General features: G+C 38.6%; 2 protein-coding genes and 1 long non-coding RNA gene across 5 annotated transcripts in view; 1 reads left to right on the top strand and 2 right to left on the bottom strand.

Moving 5' to 3' along the window:
• The window catches only part of LOC139142158 (biotin--protein ligase-like), a 635,662-nt gene that overhangs the window by 90,123 nt on the left and 524,412 nt on the right, over positions 1-21,127 (bottom strand). The gene's annotated exons all lie outside the window — the stretch shown is intronic.
• Positions 1,400-19,410, top strand: LOC139142141 (ribosomal oxygenase 2-like). Of its 3 annotated transcripts, none has more exons than XM_070711984.1 (13): positions 1,400-1,531; positions 2,756-2,995; positions 3,864-4,921; positions 5,442-5,679; positions 6,192-6,288; positions 7,756-8,213; positions 10,351-10,470; positions 13,971-14,102; positions 14,609-14,712; positions 15,410-15,512; positions 16,227-16,389; positions 16,922-17,136; positions 18,477-19,410. In XM_070711984.1, exons 3-13 carry the CDS (start codon positions 4,164-4,166, stop codon positions 18,636-18,638), a joined length of 2,550 nt encoding a protein of 849 aa, XP_070568085.1. In that variant the 5' UTR covers positions 1,400-1,531; positions 2,756-2,995; positions 3,864-4,163; the 3' UTR covers positions 18,639-19,410. The 3 variants fall into 3 exon arrangements, with proteins under 3 accessions (XP_070568085.1, XP_070568086.1, XP_070568087.1); XM_070711985.1 differs by having other exon boundaries at positions 1,401-1,512; XM_070711986.1 differs by lacking the exons at positions 1,400-1,531; positions 2,756-2,995 and having other exon boundaries at positions 3,991-4,921; positions 13,986-14,102.
• LOC139142140 (uncharacterized) lies at positions 11,246-13,376 on the bottom strand. The gene is made up of 2 exons (XR_011554305.1): positions 11,834-13,376; positions 11,246-11,434 (listed from the first exon to the last, which is right to left on the bottom strand). It is a non-coding gene; the product is annotated as an uncharacterized lncRNA (long non-coding RNA).

A 21,127-nucleotide genomic window follows, 5' to 3' on the forward strand; every position in this document is an offset into this window, starting at 1 on the left:
TACAGCGCCCCCTTGTGGTGGGTGCATTGAATCTTCAATAATATACTTAATTCTGTCTTTTACTGCATGAAAATTGATCAATCACATGTATGTAATTTCATCTCAGAAAATGTTGCCTGTGCCCTCTTTGGTAAAGCTGAAACAAAACAGCTGACAATGGACTGACTCTGCGGCCCTATGACACACAACAACCATAGTTATAGTGGTAGCTGATGACACATCCTACAGATGTTAACACAAGTCTTATAAGTGTAAAGCTACTGAATGCATTCAATTTTCAGAAAATATGTTCCACTTTTCCTCCGTTAACAGCAGGTTTCCAGTGTATACATTTGTAACTTTGTTCTTGTTTTTGTACTTGCTTGTTTATTCTGCTTGCTTTGTATTTATTTTGCACTGATCACCTGCATACAATAGTATTAATCAATGTCTTTTGTCAGTGAAAGCTTGTGATTATTCTGTTTCTGATCTGTCTGTTTTTGTCCAATGCCTCACTCTTGTAAAGACAAATAATTTGTAAATGGTATATTTCAATAAAAGAGAGCAAACTTATTTAAATATCCTGTTAAATCTGATTTTTTTCAAGGCTTCATCAAGGATAAAAATAGACTGAAAGATCCATCGCTCGAGGGCGCTCTCTACGATCCCATCTTCTTGTGAACAATTTACTCTTCTCATCTCCAATCTTTCCCGCAACAATGACAGAAACACAGTATCGGTATTCCCAACAGACCGAAAGACCCGTCGCTCGAGGGCGCTCTCTACGCTCCCCCTCTTTGTTTCTTGGGTAGAAAGAAATTGTATACAATGAATTAAACTTACTGAAAACCACAAAGCTTCCAAGAATTCTAAACATTTAAATTTCCTGATTACCTGAAAGAGATCAAAAATTTGCCAGCCAAGCCTGTGGCGCGTTGTCGATTTGTTGAAGCGTGGTTTTTGAGTCCCAAAACTACGTATAAAGTGAAAATTCGAATTCGTTCTCGACGAAGCAGTCCTGAAACACATTTGGTTATTTGCCGCTTTCGTTGCCATTTATTTCGCATTCACCAAAAGTCTTTATATTTTTGCCCCGATAAACAGTTTGCGGGATTTTGAACTGTGGAACCACGGATAGTCTACCCATCCCGTGGGTTAGGGCCCGGGGTAGGGTAACCGTGGTACACAGGCGTACGGAATGTTTCCTAGATCGTCGTCGGATGGGAAGTGACGGACACTGCATGCACCGTGAGGCCGAAGGCCGAACCTCGGTACTGACAACTCGGTGCATGCAGTGTCCGTCACTTCCCATCCGACGACGATCTAGGAAACATTCCGTACGCCTGTGGTGGAACCGGGTGCACTGTGACAGAGCAGGCAGATGCTCTTTTGTCTTTCAGCTCAGAGCGAGGCTGGAGGTCAAAGGTTACCAGCCGTCCAAGAGCGAGCTGGGGTGCATTCACAAGCGGGAAGAAATCACGTGTAGCACAACTAGATACATTGGTCGTATACTCTATAATTCAGCACGATTCAGTGAGTATTCGTGAGCAGAGTAAGTATTAGTGGACTCAGAAAACGTTTCACATCGTGACAATATTGACGGTGACCTACTAGTACTGGTCAGGGAGTCGTTGGCCAAAGTTTAGGCATAACAGTGCACAGTGCGCAGTGCACAGGCGTACGGAATGTTTCCTAGATCGTCGTGAAGGGAAGTGACGGACACTGCATGCACCGTGAGGCCGAAGGCCGAACCTCGGTACTGTATAATACAGTACCGAGGTTCGGCCTTCGGCCTCACGGTGCATGCAGTGTCCGTAACTTCCCTTCACGACGATCTAGGAAACATTCCGTACGCCTGTGTGCAGTGCACAGGCATTCGAATCACTCAGCAATAGCCCTGTGATGCAACAAAAATTCGCGCAATGAGTCAAATGCCTGTAGTCATAAGTCAATTTTTTAGAAGCGTGTGGATTCTCTAATGCAGCAGGTACTCGTTTTAAATTCCTATTGGGCTTGCAGATCAATTTCTGCACATGCACCCTAGTTTAAGTTGTGAATAAATCTACCACCACTGGTTCTTATAGATTAGACCCAAGGAAACAAGGTCTGCTGTTCAATGGAGTTCCTACCTCTCACTGTGATGGTTCTATTGACATCGTCACGTCAATAGAATAATAAATGAGTGTCAAAAATGAGTGTGATGCGGAGAAATTAAATTAATGAAACCAACTCCCTATGATAAAGATGCCAAGTTCGGAGACAGGTATCACCATAGACCTTAAAAACGGAGTCTATGGTATCACTCACAAAACGGTGCAATTTATTCAATAAATCTGCATCAATGTCTCCCACTCAATGTATATACCTGCTATCCTTTTTGCATCAAAATCGATTTTCTGAGTGTTTTGGGGGATGACTACTGGCACAGGTGCCCATTGGCTGAGTAGTCTGCCAGATCGATTACGTACTCATTGCAGAATAGACAATGGATCAGGCACACTACTAGACTTGCTCCAAGTCTGTGGGCATATAAATATCAAAATAGAATAAATGGAAAAAGTGAACTTCCACAGACAGTTGCGCTAGTGGTAGGCTGTTGCGTAGATGATAGATAGTGGGGTGAAAGCGATCACCCTCTGAGCAAGTATTAACTGCTGCAGAGAAAAGCCAATTAAGCGACTTAATTGGGACCAGTCTAGCACACTACCTAGCCAACAAGCACCTGTGAGACATACGCTGTCTACATGAAGACTTCACATTCATTCTTCATCTGCAGTACGCTTGGAAGTGCAGTGAAGCCTCGATTGGCTGTCTCCTGAGATTGGTCATTCAGTTGAAACGTTATATGCTGTTGTATGTATACATCTAAAGGGATTGCAGATTGGTTGATTCAAGAAACTGCACTCAACTACAACGTATATTGACCAATACAGGAATCTCTACAATTGCCATGGTCCAGGGCTGTTAAAGATAGTAAGATTGATGAAATGGCTGAGGAGCAGAGTTTTTTGACTTGGTAATGTATGAACTTCAATATTACTTTATTTTCTAAATTCCAACATGTCAATGACTGAATTGTCAAAAATAGGGCTGTTCATGATGGACGTGATTGTTCTCTCTTTAATATGCAAAAGTAAATATTTCCTTTAACAAATGTTTAAAAAATCTTAATGGTCTGTTTACACCGTACAAGAATTTTTCAGTGAGTGTGTTTTTTACGTCTGTTGTGTGACTCAATAAATGACTTGCAAAATAACTAAGAAAATCTTCCACAAATGAATCGAATGATACCATTGTGGTATTTCTATGTTGTAAGTCTTTTAAGAACATCCTTATCTTGTAAACATTTTACAGATAGACAAAATATCACAAGAATTGATGATCACCAAGGCCAACATTAGGGATAAGAGCTGTATTTGTCATTTATAGGGTTACAAAATGTATGAAATGATGCTGGAAATTAATATTATTTGTTTTGTGAATGTGACTTGGCAAACCAATGAAGTTGTGGAAAAATGTTATACATATCTCAGTGTTTCAGAAACTAATTTCTCCATTGCTCAGCTGTAGTGTTATAACCATTTTCTTAACAGCTGATAAATGCAGTGAAACCTGTCTAAATTGAAGCCTGGCTAAACTGGAAACCTGTCTAAACTGAACCCTTTTCCGAGTCCCATTCCAATAGAATCCTATGTTAAAATGAGCTCTGTAAACCAAACACCTCTCAAAACCAAACAATTTTCTCAGTCTCTGAAGGGTTCGGTTTAGACAGGTTTTACTGTACGAGCATCCAGATAATGAAATTTTGACTGTAAATAACACAAACTGAAATAATAATCTATAATGGCACATTTGTATATTCATGAAAAATCTTTTTTTTCCAGGGTGCAAACTTCATACGAAATGTGTGAAGACTGGGGGGATCTACTCACTGCCACAGATCTCCGTCAAGCTTACCAGGACACCACTGGTAAAGATGTCTCCATTAATATGCTAGGGAGACTGATTCAAGCCGCATTCAAAGATTCAAAGAAAATGAAGAAAAGGCTCAATGGAAAAGTTGTCAGTGTCTACAAGGGACTCAAGAAAAAAACTGGCATCAAAACGTTAACATTCTGACTTTTGAAGAAATAAAAGGGTGTATTCCATCATGTTACCAGGTGATTAAAAAGACGAAGTCGACGATGACCGTGAGGAACTTCACAGGGGACATCTGTGATGGTCAGCGTGTCACGAGAGACGTGACCATCATTGACAGTGGACACTTGTCTGTGAAGGTTGCTGGTATAAACGTCGACCTGACCAAAGTTGGGATTCCATTTTATATCGTGTTTACCGCTGAATCCATCGCCTCAGCTCTGACATTGGTCAGCCAGTTGCGTGTTTGTCGCGGCTTTGAATGCAGTGAACCCAGCGAGACGTCTGAAAAGTGGGGAAGAGAAGACGCTGATGAAGAAGAAGTGCGAATGAGGAGTTCCTCTTGCACAGGTGCTCTGTCCTTCACTAAACTTTCCGAAACATGTAAGAGATGTGTCATAGCATCGTCAGCATTCCGCAAGGAAACAGAACTGCCCGAAGACACTGATGAAGATTCATCTGTCGACAACACAGAAGACGATACATCTGGTGGCAGCGCTGAAACAGAACTGTCCACAGACACAGAGGATAATGTAAGTATCAACGGCGGAGAAGCGGAATCGCCAACAACCCCAGATGATGAAACATTTATTGACTGCAGGGAGGAAGAACTGCTCGCAAACATCATGGCTGATACATTTATTGAATTTGAGAATGATGATGATCAAGATCTGCGCAGTGTCTGGCAGCAGCTGAAAGGAAAACTTGGCAGTGTTCCAGGAATTGACGATGATTTCAGAGTACTGTTAGAGATACAGAGAAGAAATCTTAAAAGTGACCCACCAAAGAGGAAATGGCATCCCAGGTAATAAATATGATGCATTGCTATCTCTTTGTAGTGTTTGTTTTTGTGTAAACCTTAAATCATATACCTGCACACGGCAGCTGTATATAGTTAGAACTCCACTATCTGGTTATTTCTTTCCATTATTAATTGTGTTTTTTTGTCAGCGAAGACTTGGGGTATAGCCCGTATCAGCTGTTCGTCCACAGCTATAGTGGTTTTCTGTAGGTTCTTTTTTGCCCTACAACAGCTATTGAATATTCCATAGATTTGCAATTGAATCTATGTGTAAACTGCTTGTCAATGTGCACACAATTTTTTGACAATCTGGAAACCATGTTTTCTAATATTTGTACTGTTTGACAAGGTTCAGTGCAGGACAAATTGAAAATTTTGCATGACACTAGCAACAGTATACTCCTTTTTGTGAGCAAGGTTATACATGTGTACACAGTGCCTTCCATACACACAATGTGTTTTTGCAAGAAACCATATTTGCCAGGTCAAGCCTCACGATAACTCTGTTTTTCATCTCTTGCAGCGTGATCCAGCTGTGCCTAACTCTTTGGGCTAGAAACCCGCAAACATGCAACGACTCGAGGGAAAGTGGGTTCCTGGCCCTACCATCTGGGCGGTTGCTCTCTTATAAGCAAAGTGCAGAACATCCACCAGGACTTGATAGTGACATAACACACTGGATGCAGCAACAGCAAATCAAATATGAAAAGGAGTATAGTTCTTGCAACGGTGGAATTGTCGTTGATGACGTAACAATCAAGGTAAATTGCCACATAAAAATATGTCCTAAAAATGTAAAAGTGATAAGATATGGTGATGTGTAGTTCTAAACTTACTGAGTTTGGTTTCATTCAGCCCACGTTTCAGCAAAACTGATAATTAGGTGTTGTCAAAATAAGTTTGAATTGAAAGCTGAGTTTGAATTGCATTAGTTCAGATATGTCTGAGTAATGGCTCTCAATGTGAAAAAGACCAACAAAATGGCTGCCTGGTGGCCATATTGGATTGTATCACAACACCAGTGGAAGTGACCATGTTGTGTGGATTAACAATAAATGGTTCTGCAATTTTGTAAATAGAATAGAGAACTTTTTGATGTTTCATACACTAAAATAAACTTCAGTTCAAAAATTGTTTTGTCACTTTTATCAGACAACATTGAATTTTTCCATATACCATGTATACTGGATGTTTCAAAGAGCGTTTGTTTCATCACCATGGTTACTAATATAAAGAGCTGTCTTTTCTCTTGTCATGTTTGTATTTTTCACAGGAAAATTTACTTTTAAGTTCATGTGGAGGAAAGTGGAAACTGCTTGGCTTTGTGGACACAGGGAAGGATGATGACGCGTTTGAAAATGTGTGGAAAGGTAACAGCCTTTACTCTTATGTTCATACACAGACAAGGAGAAAAACAGAGTAGAAATGCAGCACACCGTTTGATGTCTGGTTTGTCTCAGTAAACTATGGCCTTTTTGTATTAAAATGAGCTTCACAAGTGTAAGATTTCTCAGAGACTTCATGCGTAATTGATAATTACACCAGATTATGCGAAAAGAAGGACAAGATTCCCATAGTCCTGTGTGTGGCACTATATTTCAGTACGAACACAAACAAATATGGATGAAAGCGTCAGTCAGCAGGGCCTCCTTTTTTTTTTCGTGACGAGCTTGAAGATGGACTCGAAATTGACAAACTTTCAGACAATAGTTTGGCAGTGATTTTGATAAGAATATCAAGCTGTAGACGAACTGAGAACTGATGTCATGCCGACAGAAAAGTACGATCACTTTCATTTTCAGACATGACTAAAACAGTTTTGACTCAAAAGCAAACATTGGATGTGCCGAGAATTTACTTAGGGGCAAAGAAGAAACACAGCTGATCCATGAAGTCATTCGCAACGTGCTGGGCCTTTCCTTGTGATTTTGACAAGTCAGGGATATTGTAATGCTTGTCGCAACCATGTTTGCTTTGCGTTGCTCTCAGGGCTGAAACACTGTAAAAAGTATAGCAGGTATAAATTTTGATGTTGAGTGGGAGCTATTTATCTTTGAATAAATTGCACCTTTTGTGAGTGTAAACAGTCTCCATACTTGGTGATGCGTGTGCATCACGGCATATTGGTGGTTTCATGACTTTCATGATTTTTTATCACCAGCATTTATCTCTCCTCCATATGGAGTGACATAACATTGGGTGTAAATGAAAAATGTCAATTGTTTTGTTCTTGTGTGTCGGTATATGACTTTTCATTTACAAATTATGAATGGAAATGCTTATACAAGGAACATTGATTGGTGTATTGGCCAAGCTGAAGAAACTTGTAATACAAAATTAAATCCAGTCACAAGCAGAAGAAATGTTTTTGTACATCATGGTGAACATATACCATTAATGCCAAATGCCATTACACCAGTAGCAAAGCAGTTGCTTTCAGACATTCACCAACAATGTTCATGAATTTTCACTTGCAGATATTTGATAAAGATCATTCATTTTCATTAGTGCTTAATTTGCTGATGAAAATACGGACATTTTTCATTTTGAACTATCATAATTCACTCAAAAAGCACATGTGCCATGTTTCTTTTTGCCAGACTGCAGATGTGTATCAAGTTTGCCTTATTATTGTTTACAAACAATTATAAACAAAACATATACTAGCTGTGTACGTAGAACACATGGTATTTCAATATAACTTTCAACATAGCAGCTAAATTACCTAGAAATGTCAACTTTGCTGGAGTTTTACCAGTATACTTTTAATTAGTACTTTTCCGTAAGTGTAATAGGAAAAATCTGTCTAGACAGGGATCTACTGTTGTTTGTTGCAGAACCAGCGATCACACCTCAGAAGATGAAAAGAAAACGCAGCAGCCATCCAAAATCAGGCAAGAGGAAGAAAAAATCACGCAGTGAAAATAACCATGGCATTGAAAGAGATAATGAATATATGGATTTTTCTTCACCAAAGGCAGTACTGGAGTCACTGTTAGAACCGCTGCCACTGGATGTGTTTTTCCAGCAGCACTGGGAAAAGAAACCCATGATTCTGAAAGTGGAGAACTCCAAGAAACCGGAATACTTCCAGAGCCTGTTTTCATACAGCAGGCTACAGACACTGCTATCGGCAGAGAAAATCTACTTTGAGCGGGATGTGAACACTTGTCGGTACGTGAAAGGCCAGCGGGAATCTCTGAACAAGAAATGTACGGCTACAGTTGTGAAAATTAATGACATTTTTCAGAAAAAGAAAGGAACAATTCAATTTCACCAACCCCAAAGATTCCAGGTTAGTTCTGAACTATGTTAACATATCAGCTTTCTTTTTTGTTTGGCACAAGTTAGTTTTTCAGTTCCCTTGTCTCAGCCTTGCAACTTTTCATAAATCACATTAACCCTCTAGGTGCCGAAGTCAATTTTTGTTGCCTTTATAAAATATACTTCAGTCAATTTTTTCCAGAATTTTGGCAAAGTTTTGATAACAAACTGTAGTTAATGAAATGTGATGTCCATTTGGTCCACACTTATCAAAAAATTACAGAAAATTTAAAAAAATTGGTAAAATGTTGCACTAAAATTTTGGTGGGAAAAATTACAGCACTCAAAGGGTTAAAGTAGCATAAATAATCACATCCTTCAAATAATACCTATGCTAAATCTACATAGCAACAGCAGCAATGTGGTTTGATGGTCATGCATGGCTATGAGAAAATGTCTTGACCTGCAAATACTGTCTCCTGCTCATACTTACATGTCCATCCTTGCAACCTGTGTCCTACACAGCAAACGGAGGAACGTGTGTATAGTGTACAACAGTAAACTGGAAGTCTGCAAACAGCTTTTAATGAAACAAGATTATCTATCCACATTTGATTGAAATTCATTATCGTTTCAGTGGAAGACAGAGTACATCACAAACTTCTGAAATCCTTGGATAATTAATCAGGGTGGGTCTCTTGGATAAAACATGCCTTTAAAGGGATAAAGTCGGCCATTTTTCATGAATTTTGTTTGATGCAAGACAGTGTTCTCCCCAGGATTTTTTAGAAGAGGGCGAAGACGTGGTGCGAAGCACCACAAGCGACCGCTTTAGCGGTCGCGGGGGGAGGTCAGGAGGGGGGTGTCCCCCTCCTGCCCTTGGAGCTTTTGAAAAACAGAGATTAAAATGGTGTTATTTGGTGGCACTTGGGGAGTATTTTTTTCAGATTTTTTTCGTATAAAAACTCTAAGGAAAGGAGATCTGAGACAGTGTTTCATAACTTTTATTACAGTTCACTGATTTCAATTATGAAGATTACATTTTTGAAAACGAAAACAGAGCGAGAGACATACATTTATTCATCGATGTCAAAATTATCACGGTGACCATAAAACTCAGGCTTGCGGAGCATTTTTTTTTCGTATAAAAAACTCAAAGGAAAAGAGATCTGAAACAGTGTTCCATAACTTTTATTACAGTTCACGGATTTCAATGAAGATTACATTTTTTGAAAACGAAAACATAGCGAGTCTAGAGACATACATTTATTCATCGATGTCAAAATTATCACCGTAACACTCACGTGTTCTCATCCTCATACACGTCCGACCGAGCCTAACATTAGGTTGTTTTGCTTTGGGAAGGAATACACAAACAAAATTCTAACCTCCTATAAAAACTTCAGTGTACTCTGCTGTCCTTGGTTACCCTCAAGCTCCTTGCCATGTTTACTCAGCTAAGCCGGTTACCTAATGCACGGTCCCTATGGAGTGACCGTGGCTAACGTAACGTTGCGGACTGAGCCATGCAAATATGGCTGCCTTCGATGAGTTGCACATGGGCTTATGATCTCGGATGACATCACAAACTCGCGAGATTTGCAAGATCGATGAGAATTACGTTTGCAGTCTGCAGGATCGAGGCTCACGCTCGCATTTTGCTTGTAAATCACTATCAACTTTTTTTCCCGTACATTTGATTGTTTTATGTTTCAAAAAAGATAAATCTTTTTCATTTCTGGCAAGGGGGCGCTCGATATTTACAAGAGGGCGCCACGCCCCTGTTACCTTATTCAGGGAGAACACTGCAGATATTACTAATATCGTTTGACATGTTGAAAGACACTGAATAAATGGTAGACCATGCATATATTCGAACCTGGTTTTAAACAAATTAAATGAAACCATGGCGAAAATGAATTAATGGTCATGACCATAATTCATTATCGCGATGGTTTCATGTATTGTGTCTAAAACCGGGGTCGAATATATGCATGGTCACCCATTCATTCAGTATCTTTCAACATGTCAAACAATATAAGTAGTATCTCGTATCAAACAAAATTCATGAAAAATGGCCGACTTTGTCCCTTTAAGTTGTCTTGTTAATGAAAATTATACCAAATTTATCTTTTAATTTGAAGTATGTTTGATTATATTACCTTCAGGATGAACTTTGGAAAATTCAAAGCTGTCTAGAATCACTATTCAATTGTTTGGTTGGTGCCAATGTTTACATAACACCTGGTGGATCTCAAGGTTTGGCTCCCCACCATGATGATGTGGAGGTGAGTAGAAATTTGTGAACATCTTGTTCAGCCACAAAGACAGAATTTGATTCTTTGTATTTCAACATACCTTTTGGAGAAGAATATGAAAAAATAAGTATTCGTTTTGCGGAACAAACTGACATACTATCATAGTAACATACCGGTACTATCAAAACTGAGATTTCCTTTGAAAGGGGAGTGGGCTGTCCTGTCTGTGGCTATGTGACTTTCTTGTTGATAAATGTAGCCTCTTCCAAAATATTGTCGATGAGTGTTGAGGAAATGTGAAGCAAATCTCATGCATGTTCATACCCTTACCGAAATTTTAGGCCTCCCGCAAACTGTTACTGCAAATTTGCCGCAAGCTTTGCAGTAAATTTGCAGCAAACTATTGCCGCAAATATGCGGGTGGTTCATTTTTCAGATGCAAATTAGGTTTCTTGTGATCTTGCTGCAAATATGCAGCAAACTCCCTGCCGCAACGTTGCTGCAAACTCTTTGCAGCAAATTTGCGGCACAATCCTTGCAGCAAACTTGCGGCAAATTAATTTGAATGTTACTGAAAATTTGCCACAAACTCCATACAGCAAATTCTTTTATTTGCGCTGACCATTGTTTCTCGTGAAACTGGTATTTCAGAGTTTAGTTAGATAAAACACATCTTGTGCTGTCCACAGTCGGCCAATATATAAATATTATTTATCCAACTTAACTCTGAAATACCAGTTTCACGAGAAACAATGGTCAGCGCAAATAAAGTTATTATAAACAAAAGATGACAGAGAAAAAAAGGTTAAATTCAATTGTGGTACAATTTATTTTATATGCCATGTTCATTTCATGCCACATAAGTGTCATGATCATGTCAAGATTTTCTTTTGACTTGAGAAGTTTCATGTAACATTTACATTACTGTCAAAGGCTGCGATTTGGCTTTCTGTTCTCTGAATTTCTTGTCCCTTTAGTGTACCAGCAATGGATTCTGAAAAATATAAATCGTTCAGGGAAGAGTGTAAGTCTTTACCGTTTGACCAAACATTGTAAATTTCATGAAAGAAATCCATAATTATTTGAAAATGAGACAAAATCAAGTTGAAAAATTGAAGCAGAAAATGCATAAATAAATATTCATGATCGAAATTAAATTAATAACGATCAAAATGTCCGACAGCGGACAACTTGCCGTATGTTGTTTACATACACGACGGCGACAATCTGCAAAAATCTCAGCACTTACTGTAAGTAACTGTTGTGAAACGAAAGTGAATTCAGTATGAATCAGTACTCAACGAAAATTTATCTTTCGGTAAAGATTGCAATACAACGATTACAGAACATAATTATAGCGATCGATGTACAGACGAACGGTACATTGACTTACATTTCTGAACGGCTCGCAGACGCTGGACGATTCCCGGTCCGGTTGCAGGTCTCACCGTGCTGACTGCTGTGTGTAAATACCGTACTCAGAAAATATAGTCGGCATCTTTACTGCCGCTCGCGTTCACAAATTTAGAACTCCGCCTGTCCCTGGTACTGTATACACGTTTTTGCAACTATGTGATATCATTTGGCTGGCGATTCCATAGAAAGATCACGAAATTGTCAACTAGAAAACTCCCTGCTCACAAGTACGCAGCCGACACTGGCCGATGGTACTAAAATCTAACTTCGCGCCGATCAAGCCTCATGACGATAACGGAAGTGCGATCTATAAATCATTACGCGATTGATAATGTAGTCCCGTTTTTAAATGCTGGAATTGACTCTACATCTGCACCAATCCGTTATATTTCATACTTAATATAGCATTTAATTTATTAGTTTAATGAAAATGGTTATTTTTATCATAGAAAGACTAAAAAAAGAGTAAAAATTCTTTCAGCACGAAGAATCAATATCAATGCGCGAACTGACCTTGATGAACCGTGACCGGAGAGTGTAAACATGTCGGCTGCTCGCAGCTGATACACAGGACGTGTTGTACGTTGGTGAAGTGGCGCATTGAATTTGCGTACAGCGACTCGGGACGGAGTGTAATCCTAAACCTCAAATTTGTGCTCGGCAATACAACTCTAACGCTGAAAACATGGACAAAAGCCTTTTACCTCGACCCATGTTATCAGAAGGCGAGATTTTGTCAGCGGCATCGATGGGGACAGACTGTAAGCTGCAGTGCATTGTACGTACCGTATACATGTACTATATTGATGGGATGAATAGCTTGGAGCACAGCCACTACTCTGCTTGGAGGTAGTAGCGGAAACATTACTGTACAGATTTGCAGTAACAAAAGTCTACGACGTGTCCTTACAGACTATCATCAAACGCACATTTCGTTCGAAACTGTTTGCATTTTGGTATCATTCGCAGAAAATACAGGGTGTAACTTGCAAGACAGACAAGTCCCTGTTTCAAAAATTTGTTTCCCTAAAAATTGAGTTTTCGATCCAACCATAATTTACCCAACCAGATTGTCAAAGGGCACTTTTATTACATCATGTCACTACAGTATATACTATAGATGCACTCTATATCCATGCAATGCTTTCACCAGCATAACTGAAGCTGTTCATTATCTAGCATTACCAGTTATTATAATTTAAAAAGTGGATTGTCTGTTATGAAATAAAGGAACATAAAATATAAATGAAAGATCAATTTTATGTTGCTTACACATGACTGGTCACGAAGTGCAACAGTACTCAGTGTGTAGTGTGTACTCCCTGGTAATGAAATAGTTGGAAATATGTCAATCATGTGTTGCTGCATATTTGCAGCAATAATCTGGTTTGCCGCAAATTTGCAGCAACTTGGTCGTTTACCGCAAATTTGCTGCAAACTGACTTAAGGGTTTGCAGGAGGGTCACATCTACCTGCAAACTTCTGCAACTCCTTCCTGCAAGCTATATGCTTGCTGCATATTTGCAGCAAACTTACGGCAAATTGCAGTAGAAATAATTTTCGGTAAGGGTAGTTTACCAGTTTTATAGCTTTCTAATCATTGCAAGGCTTTGCCAATAAACTTTGGTTGCATCATAGACAGTAGAGAATTAACTATGGTTGCATCAAAAGAAACTGCTTTGGTTACCGTTTCAGTACAGCAGCCATTTTAAAATTTTGGATATGCACATGGAAGTTAGGGATATGTTGAGCATGGCAACAGACCCATTGTATGGGTCCCACACATACAGCCCCAGACTCAACAACTCCCTCCCTGTAAAGTAAAACTCATACTGGACAAAATAATCAGGAGTATCTCTCAGCATACATGGCAACAGCAAATTCCACACTTAGATGACTTGGCTTTGAAAAATTTGACCTTTTCATAGGTGTATTCCATGATGTAGTCTCAAAATTCTTGCACAGAAAACATTATTATTTTCATAATTCTTGTGTGGTACATTATCAGTTGTTTTTTCAATGACTGGTGTGTGTATTGTGCACACAGTACATGTGTTAAAACATTTTAATGATACTGATTAGTAATGAAATTCCTGATTTTCCTTTACTTGTAGGTATTCATATTACAGTTGGAGGGTGAAAAACACTGGAGATTGTATGAGCCTTTGGTAGAGTTACCCAGAGAATACAGCAGAGATCTGGAACAGAGTGAGATTGGTGAACCAACTCATGATTTCATACTCAAGGTATTAGAGAATTACAGCTCCATCCTAATATGTTTGTAAAACCAGTATTTTCACAGCTTGTTTGTGTTTACCGGTATGTTTATGCAAACTATGAGGACCATTAACGGAGGGCTGACATAGACATAATTATCTAATAATAATATGCAACAGTACATATTTATCAACAAGTATATATCATAATTATTGAAACATTGAAGAATTACAAAAAACAGCAGTGTATTACAACCAATACTATTGTAAAAACCTTACTAATCCGCATGTCAAGAGCCTAGCAACCAGCTGTCGCAAGAAAAAAGAGCAAACCTGCAAAATTTTCTGAGCCACATGTCAAGAGCTTAGCAACCAGCTGTCGCAAGAAAAGTGCAAACCTTCAAAATTTTCTGAATTTCTGTCAGCAGTTTGCAGCATCCAGTGTCACAGACACACAGTGTATATACCACAACTGCAATCACTGCTGTGTTTTATCCATTCTATATTCAAAAGTTCCTTTCCTTTCCCCTTCCTAGGCTGGTGATGTCATGTATTTTCCCCGTGGTACCATCCACCAGGCAGATACACCAACCACTTGCAGCCATTCAACGCATGTGACCATCAGTACATACCAGCACAAGTAAGTTCTTCAGATATGTAAAATGATAATTCTGTAAAAAAAACAGTTATACAAGAAACCAGTTTTAAACCTGTTGTAAATAAAAAAGCTGCTAACAACATATTATTCAATTATCAAATCAAAAATATTACAGAATGATGTACACTGGCATTGATAATCTTACAGGAACACATGACAAAAATAAAGACATCATGGCGGTTTAAGTAAAGTGGTAAAGGAATGAGTGTACAGAAATACACATGTATGAATGTTGTTTGTTAAAACTACTGTTAATTTTGATATTCAGATTTAACACGGTTGCAGCGTTTGATTATTAGCTTCTTATTACAACTGTAAGTGTGCTTTTTAGAAAAATGATACACTGTGTAAATGTAAGGACAAAGATCGCACAGCGCCAAGCATTAGTCTCACCGTTGTGTTATCTCTATTCCTATTCCTCCCCATTGAACTAACCAAATGACTGAGTTACTGAGAATGAAACCAAATTTTTGTGCCACAAGGATGATAAAAAACCGGAACAGCATGTGTGCAATTTTCATAATTTGACAGTCTCCGCATTTTGCACAATCCTGTGTACAATCTTACAGCCTGGCAAACATTTGACACTTGCGCTGGCCTATGTTGATCATTCCATCTAGGACTTGGTTAAATAAAAACCAACCAAGTGAATAAACGTGTACAAACTTTGCATTTTCAGCACATGGGGTGACCTACTGTCTCTAATTCTTCCAAATCTGCTAGAGAGTGAAATGGATAATTCAGTGGCATTCAGAAGAGGACTTCCCTTGAACCTAATGGAGGTGACTATTCCATGTACTCCCTACACCACATGGAATGTTCCATTGTTATGAAATGCAGGATTATCCAAACTGTTGCTTGGTGGGAGGAATTCCCAAAGTAGATGTGTAGTCAGATTTCATGACAGATCCACTACTTGTCACGAACAGCAATCTTTTCCTGTAAACCCTTTGAGTGCCAAAGTTAATTTTTGTCACCTTTATAAAATGTACCCCAATCAAATTTTTTTCAGATTTTTGCCATAATTTTGATGAAAAACTGTAGCTAATGAAATGTGATATCCATTGGTCCAAAATTATCAAAAAAATTACAGAAAATTCAAAAAAATTGGTAAAACGTTGCACTATAATTTTGGTGGGAAAAATTACAGCACTCAAAGGGTTAAACAGCATACATACGCATACACACGCAATATTTTTCTTTCACAGACTAGAGTTTTGAGGATTTAGTAACATTTAAAGGTTATAAACGGCGAGCAAGGGTATTTGGTTTCAGAAGACCTCTTGGGTGAAAATTACCATATTTGGCGATCAGATTGCCGGATTCCAGCTAAGCATATTATAGTGAATAATGTGACCACACTCTGATCAATATAATTTAAGCGTACAAAGGATATTTCAAATATCTGTTAAATAAACATGCAATATAAAAAGCTTAGATTCGGTCTTTACCATTAGGTTAAAGTTGTTTATATATATCATTGACACACCTTGCAGAGAAAGCCTGGTGATGCAAAGGAGACTTTAAAGAAACTAGTTCACCAATTAGCTGACAGCATTGAGTCATATGACGCTTCATCAACCAATGAGATGCAGTTTGACTTCATTTGCAATCGCCTTCCACCATATTACCGTGATCCCGAGGAACTTAATCCAGAAGGTGAGAGAGTGCAGCACATTGCTGTGGCTATCAAACTATTATAGGCTTTGAAGTTGACTTGGCATATCAATCATGCCATCTTTTCTCATTTTTATGATTCAAAGGCCTAGCATGTATACAGGAGACACCACAGCAATGATTGAATGAATCGATTCTCCCAACCAGTTCCTGTCAAGGATTTCCCATGTAATAACATTTCATCAATTGCATAAAAATTTTGAATTGTAACAAATTTGTCTTATGGTATTTGCTACAAATATGCAAAAAGCAATGATAATTACCATTACTTTGAAGTGTCACTTTCTACACCAGAGTTCTCTGATTGGCCTACAAAAAACTTTCCTCAAATGTTTTGTGTTTTTTCAAGACAATGACAGTAGATACTCAAGTTATTTCTAATCTTCTGCTGAAAATCACTGTTGAGAGAAATTATAGCTCTAAAATTTTTTACAAATTTCAAACCGCAAAATCTTTATTATTTTCACTGACTTTATTGTTTGAGTGATACAGTAATGTCTTTTTTGTGTTACAGGTGAAAACCCCACAGCAGAATCGTCAGTCCGTCTGAGATTTGCTGATCACATACTGATAAGCAGAGACAGTGTGAATAGAGATGTTGAATCTGATGATGAAAGTGATGACAGCTCTGAGGATGAGGATGAAGCTGATGATGGTGAAATGGTTTACGTCTACCACTCCTTGCGTAACAAGCAAGTTGATCACATGATGCCAAGTCCCAAAAAGAAGGTAAAGTCATGATTTTTTTACCTTCAAGGACATGTGTGTCTTCTGTGTATACCTTGGGTTTGTCAGCTGTTTAGCAAATCAAGAGACAAAGACACTCCACACTGACACACTGGGTTTGTTTTTAATCCTCCTGCCTGCCAATCTGTACTAGCTACTGGTATGTCAGCCTGTTCCATGGTAATTTGAATTGAAAAAAGTAAAAGTAAAACATTGGCAATGTGCTACGCACATAATATGTGATGCCTGTAGGATCGCATGTACACACACATCACAGTTCTCATCAGTAACATTGTCACTCTCCTCTTGATGTGTGTCAGCATTGCCACAGGTTTTGTTGGTTTAGCATTACCAGTTGAATTTTGTACATGACCTTGAAATGCATTTGCTTAGAGAATGACAAAAACAAGATTTTTGGAAGTTAAGAGATCATGGGTGAGAAAAAATATTTATTTCTCTTGCCTAAATTGTGGGCAGTGCAACTTGCAGTGGTGACATATACCAGTATGTGAAGACTTGGCCCTTACAAGTGACTGTTTTTCAGAGTGTACGTAATTCCTGTGTCTCTAGTGACAGGTTCTGAGCATGTGATCTCAAGCATCAATTTTTAGCTCATATTTGGTATTTATATAAATACCAAAAAGAGCTTATATGGTGAGTCGATGGCGTCTGTGGGTATGTATGTGCAGATGTATGTCTATCACACGCAAAGGCTCCCATACCGCCAAAGCTACCATCTCAGTATTTGGTGTACAGGGGTTGAGATGTCACGTTGTTCAAATGAGCATGTTAGTGTCACAAATCTGCAAATAAGGAAAGAAAAGGGGGAAATCCTGCAAATGTGCAGGAGTGGTGGTAGTAACTGAAATAGCCGCCCACACATCTGAGTAAGAGATTTTTGACCTTTAATCTACTTGTATGCAGGGTACCTATATGTGTAGGAGTGGTGGCAGTAACTGAAACAGCTAATTAGTCATTTCCTCTCATTGTTTATGAACTGTGACACATTAACAGACCTGCTCAAACCATAGACAGCAGAGGGGGGAAGACTGTACATGCTGAAACTAAGAGGGACTAGCTGTTTCTGCTATGCTAAAGTTGACCCTCAGTACCTAAAGTTTCAGACCTTATTTACTTTTGTCATTCTTGTTTTTCTGGTTTAAATATTTCTTGTGGTTTTGCTGGTTGTACTGTGCAGAAATCATTGTCATAACATCAATGTAGAATTTTTCTGCACTGAACAGATAGAAACAACACTTATTGTTGATCTTTGGTATGTAGCAATTCTGATCAAATTCGAGCGACACCGTATAATTGTCGTATTTTTTCTTGCTACTTTACAGCCGGCTGGACTGAAGTTTTCCGTAGACTGTTTGACAGCACTGCAACAACTGAAGAGCAACAGTGACAGGTTCATGGCAGTGACAGATCTGGAGTTAGAGATAAACATGAAAGTCGACATGTTGATGGCTTTGTGGTCAGAGGGACTTTTGTCCACCATGTAAATGATGTGAACTTCAAAATATTTTACTGTAACTTTTGCTGTTTTCAGTTTTACAGTATTTATGCTTCCAGTTCTATTTTAGTGCTCATTTATTTAGTTTTCAAGTTTGTACAAAAACTGACTCTAGTTGTCAGTTTGAAGAGTGTTGAACTTTGCTTGCAATGTGAATGGTGAGAAAATTGTCAGCAACTACATGTACTTCATACTGCCATCAGACATTATGTTAGCATTTCTGATTTGAAACTGCCCGTACAACTACTTCAGGATTTAGTTTGACCTGCTCTCATTCAGATTTGTGATAAGTAAATGTAAATTTACGTTCAAGCAAATATTGCCGTCTGGCTCCAGCTGTATCTGATTTGCAGGTTCCGAGTGACAAATACATATTCGTTCACGCTTTAAAAAGTAAACCATGGTCTTTCTCAGTGAATTGAAATCACTGATCATACTTTATCATACTTTGTCATCAAGTGATGATGATGGTATAACTCATATGTACCATACGGTGCAGAGCCTCACCACTCATCATGTTGTTTGTAAGTTGCATATTTGTTTTTTAGCTCACATTTGGTGTACCAATGTGAGGTTATCGTATAAGCTGAATCAGTTCATTTGCATCTGATTTGCATGTCTGTATGTCTGTATATTTGTGGGTATGTGCGGATGTATGTCCGTCACACACAAAGGCTCCCATACTGCCAAAGCTACCATCTCAGTATTTGGTGTACAGGTAGATGCAGGGGTTGAGATGTGAATTTGTTCAAATGAACACATCAGTGTCAAAAATGTGCAAATGAGGTAAGAAAAAGTGAATCCTGCAAATGTGCAGGAGGCATGAGTGTGAGAAACAGGCAAACTCCACTGATCTTGACTCATTTCCTGTCATTGTTTATGAACTGTTACATATTAACAGACCAGCTGCAACCATAGACAGTAGATGGGGGAAGACCGTTTATACTAAACTAAGAGGGGCTTGTTTCTGCTATGCATGTTGCTAAAGTTGACCTCCAGTACCTAAGTTAGACCTTAATTACTTTTGTCATTCTTGTTTTTCTGGTTTAAATACTTCTTGTTGTTTTCTGGTTGTACTGTGCAGAAATCATTGCCATTACATCAACGTAGAATTTTCCTCCACTGAACAGATAGAAACAACATTTATTGTTGATCATTGGTAACCCATACTGGTATATACCAATTCTGATCAAATTTGAGCGACACCGTATAATTGCAGTATTTTTTTAATTATTTGAATAGGTCATCTTCAGTGTCACATACCTACCGAATCTATCTACATTTGAAAATTATCAGAGTGAAAAAATATGATGCTGATATCACAGCACACTGATTTCTGTTTAGTGTAAGACTCGTTTTCCTACCGTTAGACAGACAACAAAATATTTTGGTGAAATAAAGTATGTTTGCCTTGGTTATAAAACAAACAATATACCGAGAAGAATAAATGGTATTTGCAAATAGACATGACGAGGAATCATGAATCTAACAGTTGAATTTGTTACATCTCGGCAATGTGGACACATGGATGCTATCCAGTTTTACATCTTTTGATTTCGATTTCAATGGTCAAGAAACAAAGTGGGCCAGTAAACCCAGAAACTATCCTTTAGAGGGTAACATCTTAATCATAGTACAGATGACTGTAAACTTTTTATCCTACAATGTTTTACAATTATTTGACCGATGTAGACAACCCTAATCAATAATGATATTTTACACACTTCTGACCCAGTCAGTATCAGAGTTTTCCAATATTGATAGTGGTTTGAAGAAGGAAACACTTATGACAAAAGTGGCAGCTGTTAAAGAGGCACTCCCACTTTGTAACATTTTTAAAACACATTTTTTTAATGCCAACGGTCGATATTTGACGTGGCGACTGCGCACGGATCGCGAGATATCGATAAAAACATGTCATTTCCCGAGCGTATTTTTCACATCCCGAAGTTTCTGATTATGACCCGAAATCCCCCGAAGGTTTGTTGTTGTGCTGCTGGACGATATTCTAGGGAGTCCATAAACGTTCGAATGACGCAATTAATTTACCTCCCACTGCGAAGACTTTATATACAGCATTATGCCTTTACCTCAGGTAATTTTTTTTTTAAACTTCTCCTTAGTTTTTGTCGTTTTCATTATTCTCAATCAGTTGTATTAGATTTTTAACCAATACCACATAGATATCAGTTTTTACGTGTAAAATATTAGCCGCCTCTGATGACTACATTTTGTCGTCTGCCACACAGTTACGTGTGGTTCGATACATAGCGGCCGCCACGTGGTATGCGTCTATGCATACCACGCGGCGGCCGCTATGTATCAACCAAACGTAACTGTGCTGGTCACCTATGCGAATTCTGGTGGAATCAGCAAACTTTGTTTTTCGTTTTTTTGCCGAGTCAGTAAGACTCGGCTTTCTCCCACGGGACATGACCGATCACCGACGCGAGTGGTACTGTGGCGTACAGCAGCGTA

This window comes from Ptychodera flava, chromosome 10, assembly GCF_041260155.1.
Source record: "Ptychodera flava strain L36383 chromosome 10, AS_Pfla_20210202, whole genome shotgun sequence".
NCBI lineage: Eukaryota > Metazoa > Hemichordata > Enteropneusta > Ptychoderidae > Ptychodera > Ptychodera flava.

Bases quoted from the DNA above. Each gene is read 5' to 3' on its own strand.
- LOC139142141 (XM_070711984.1), top strand. From the start codon at position 4,164: ATGACCGTGAGGAACTTCACAGGGGACATCTGTGATGGTCAGCGTGTC. The intron at 5,680-6,191 runs GTAAATTGCCAC...TATTTTTCACAG, and splicing joins TTGATGACGTAACAATCAAG to GAAAATTTACTTTTAAGTTC. The intron at 14,713-15,409 runs GTAAGTTCTTCA...TTGCATTTTCAG, and splicing joins ATCAGTACATACCAGCACAA to CACATGGGGTGACCTACTGT.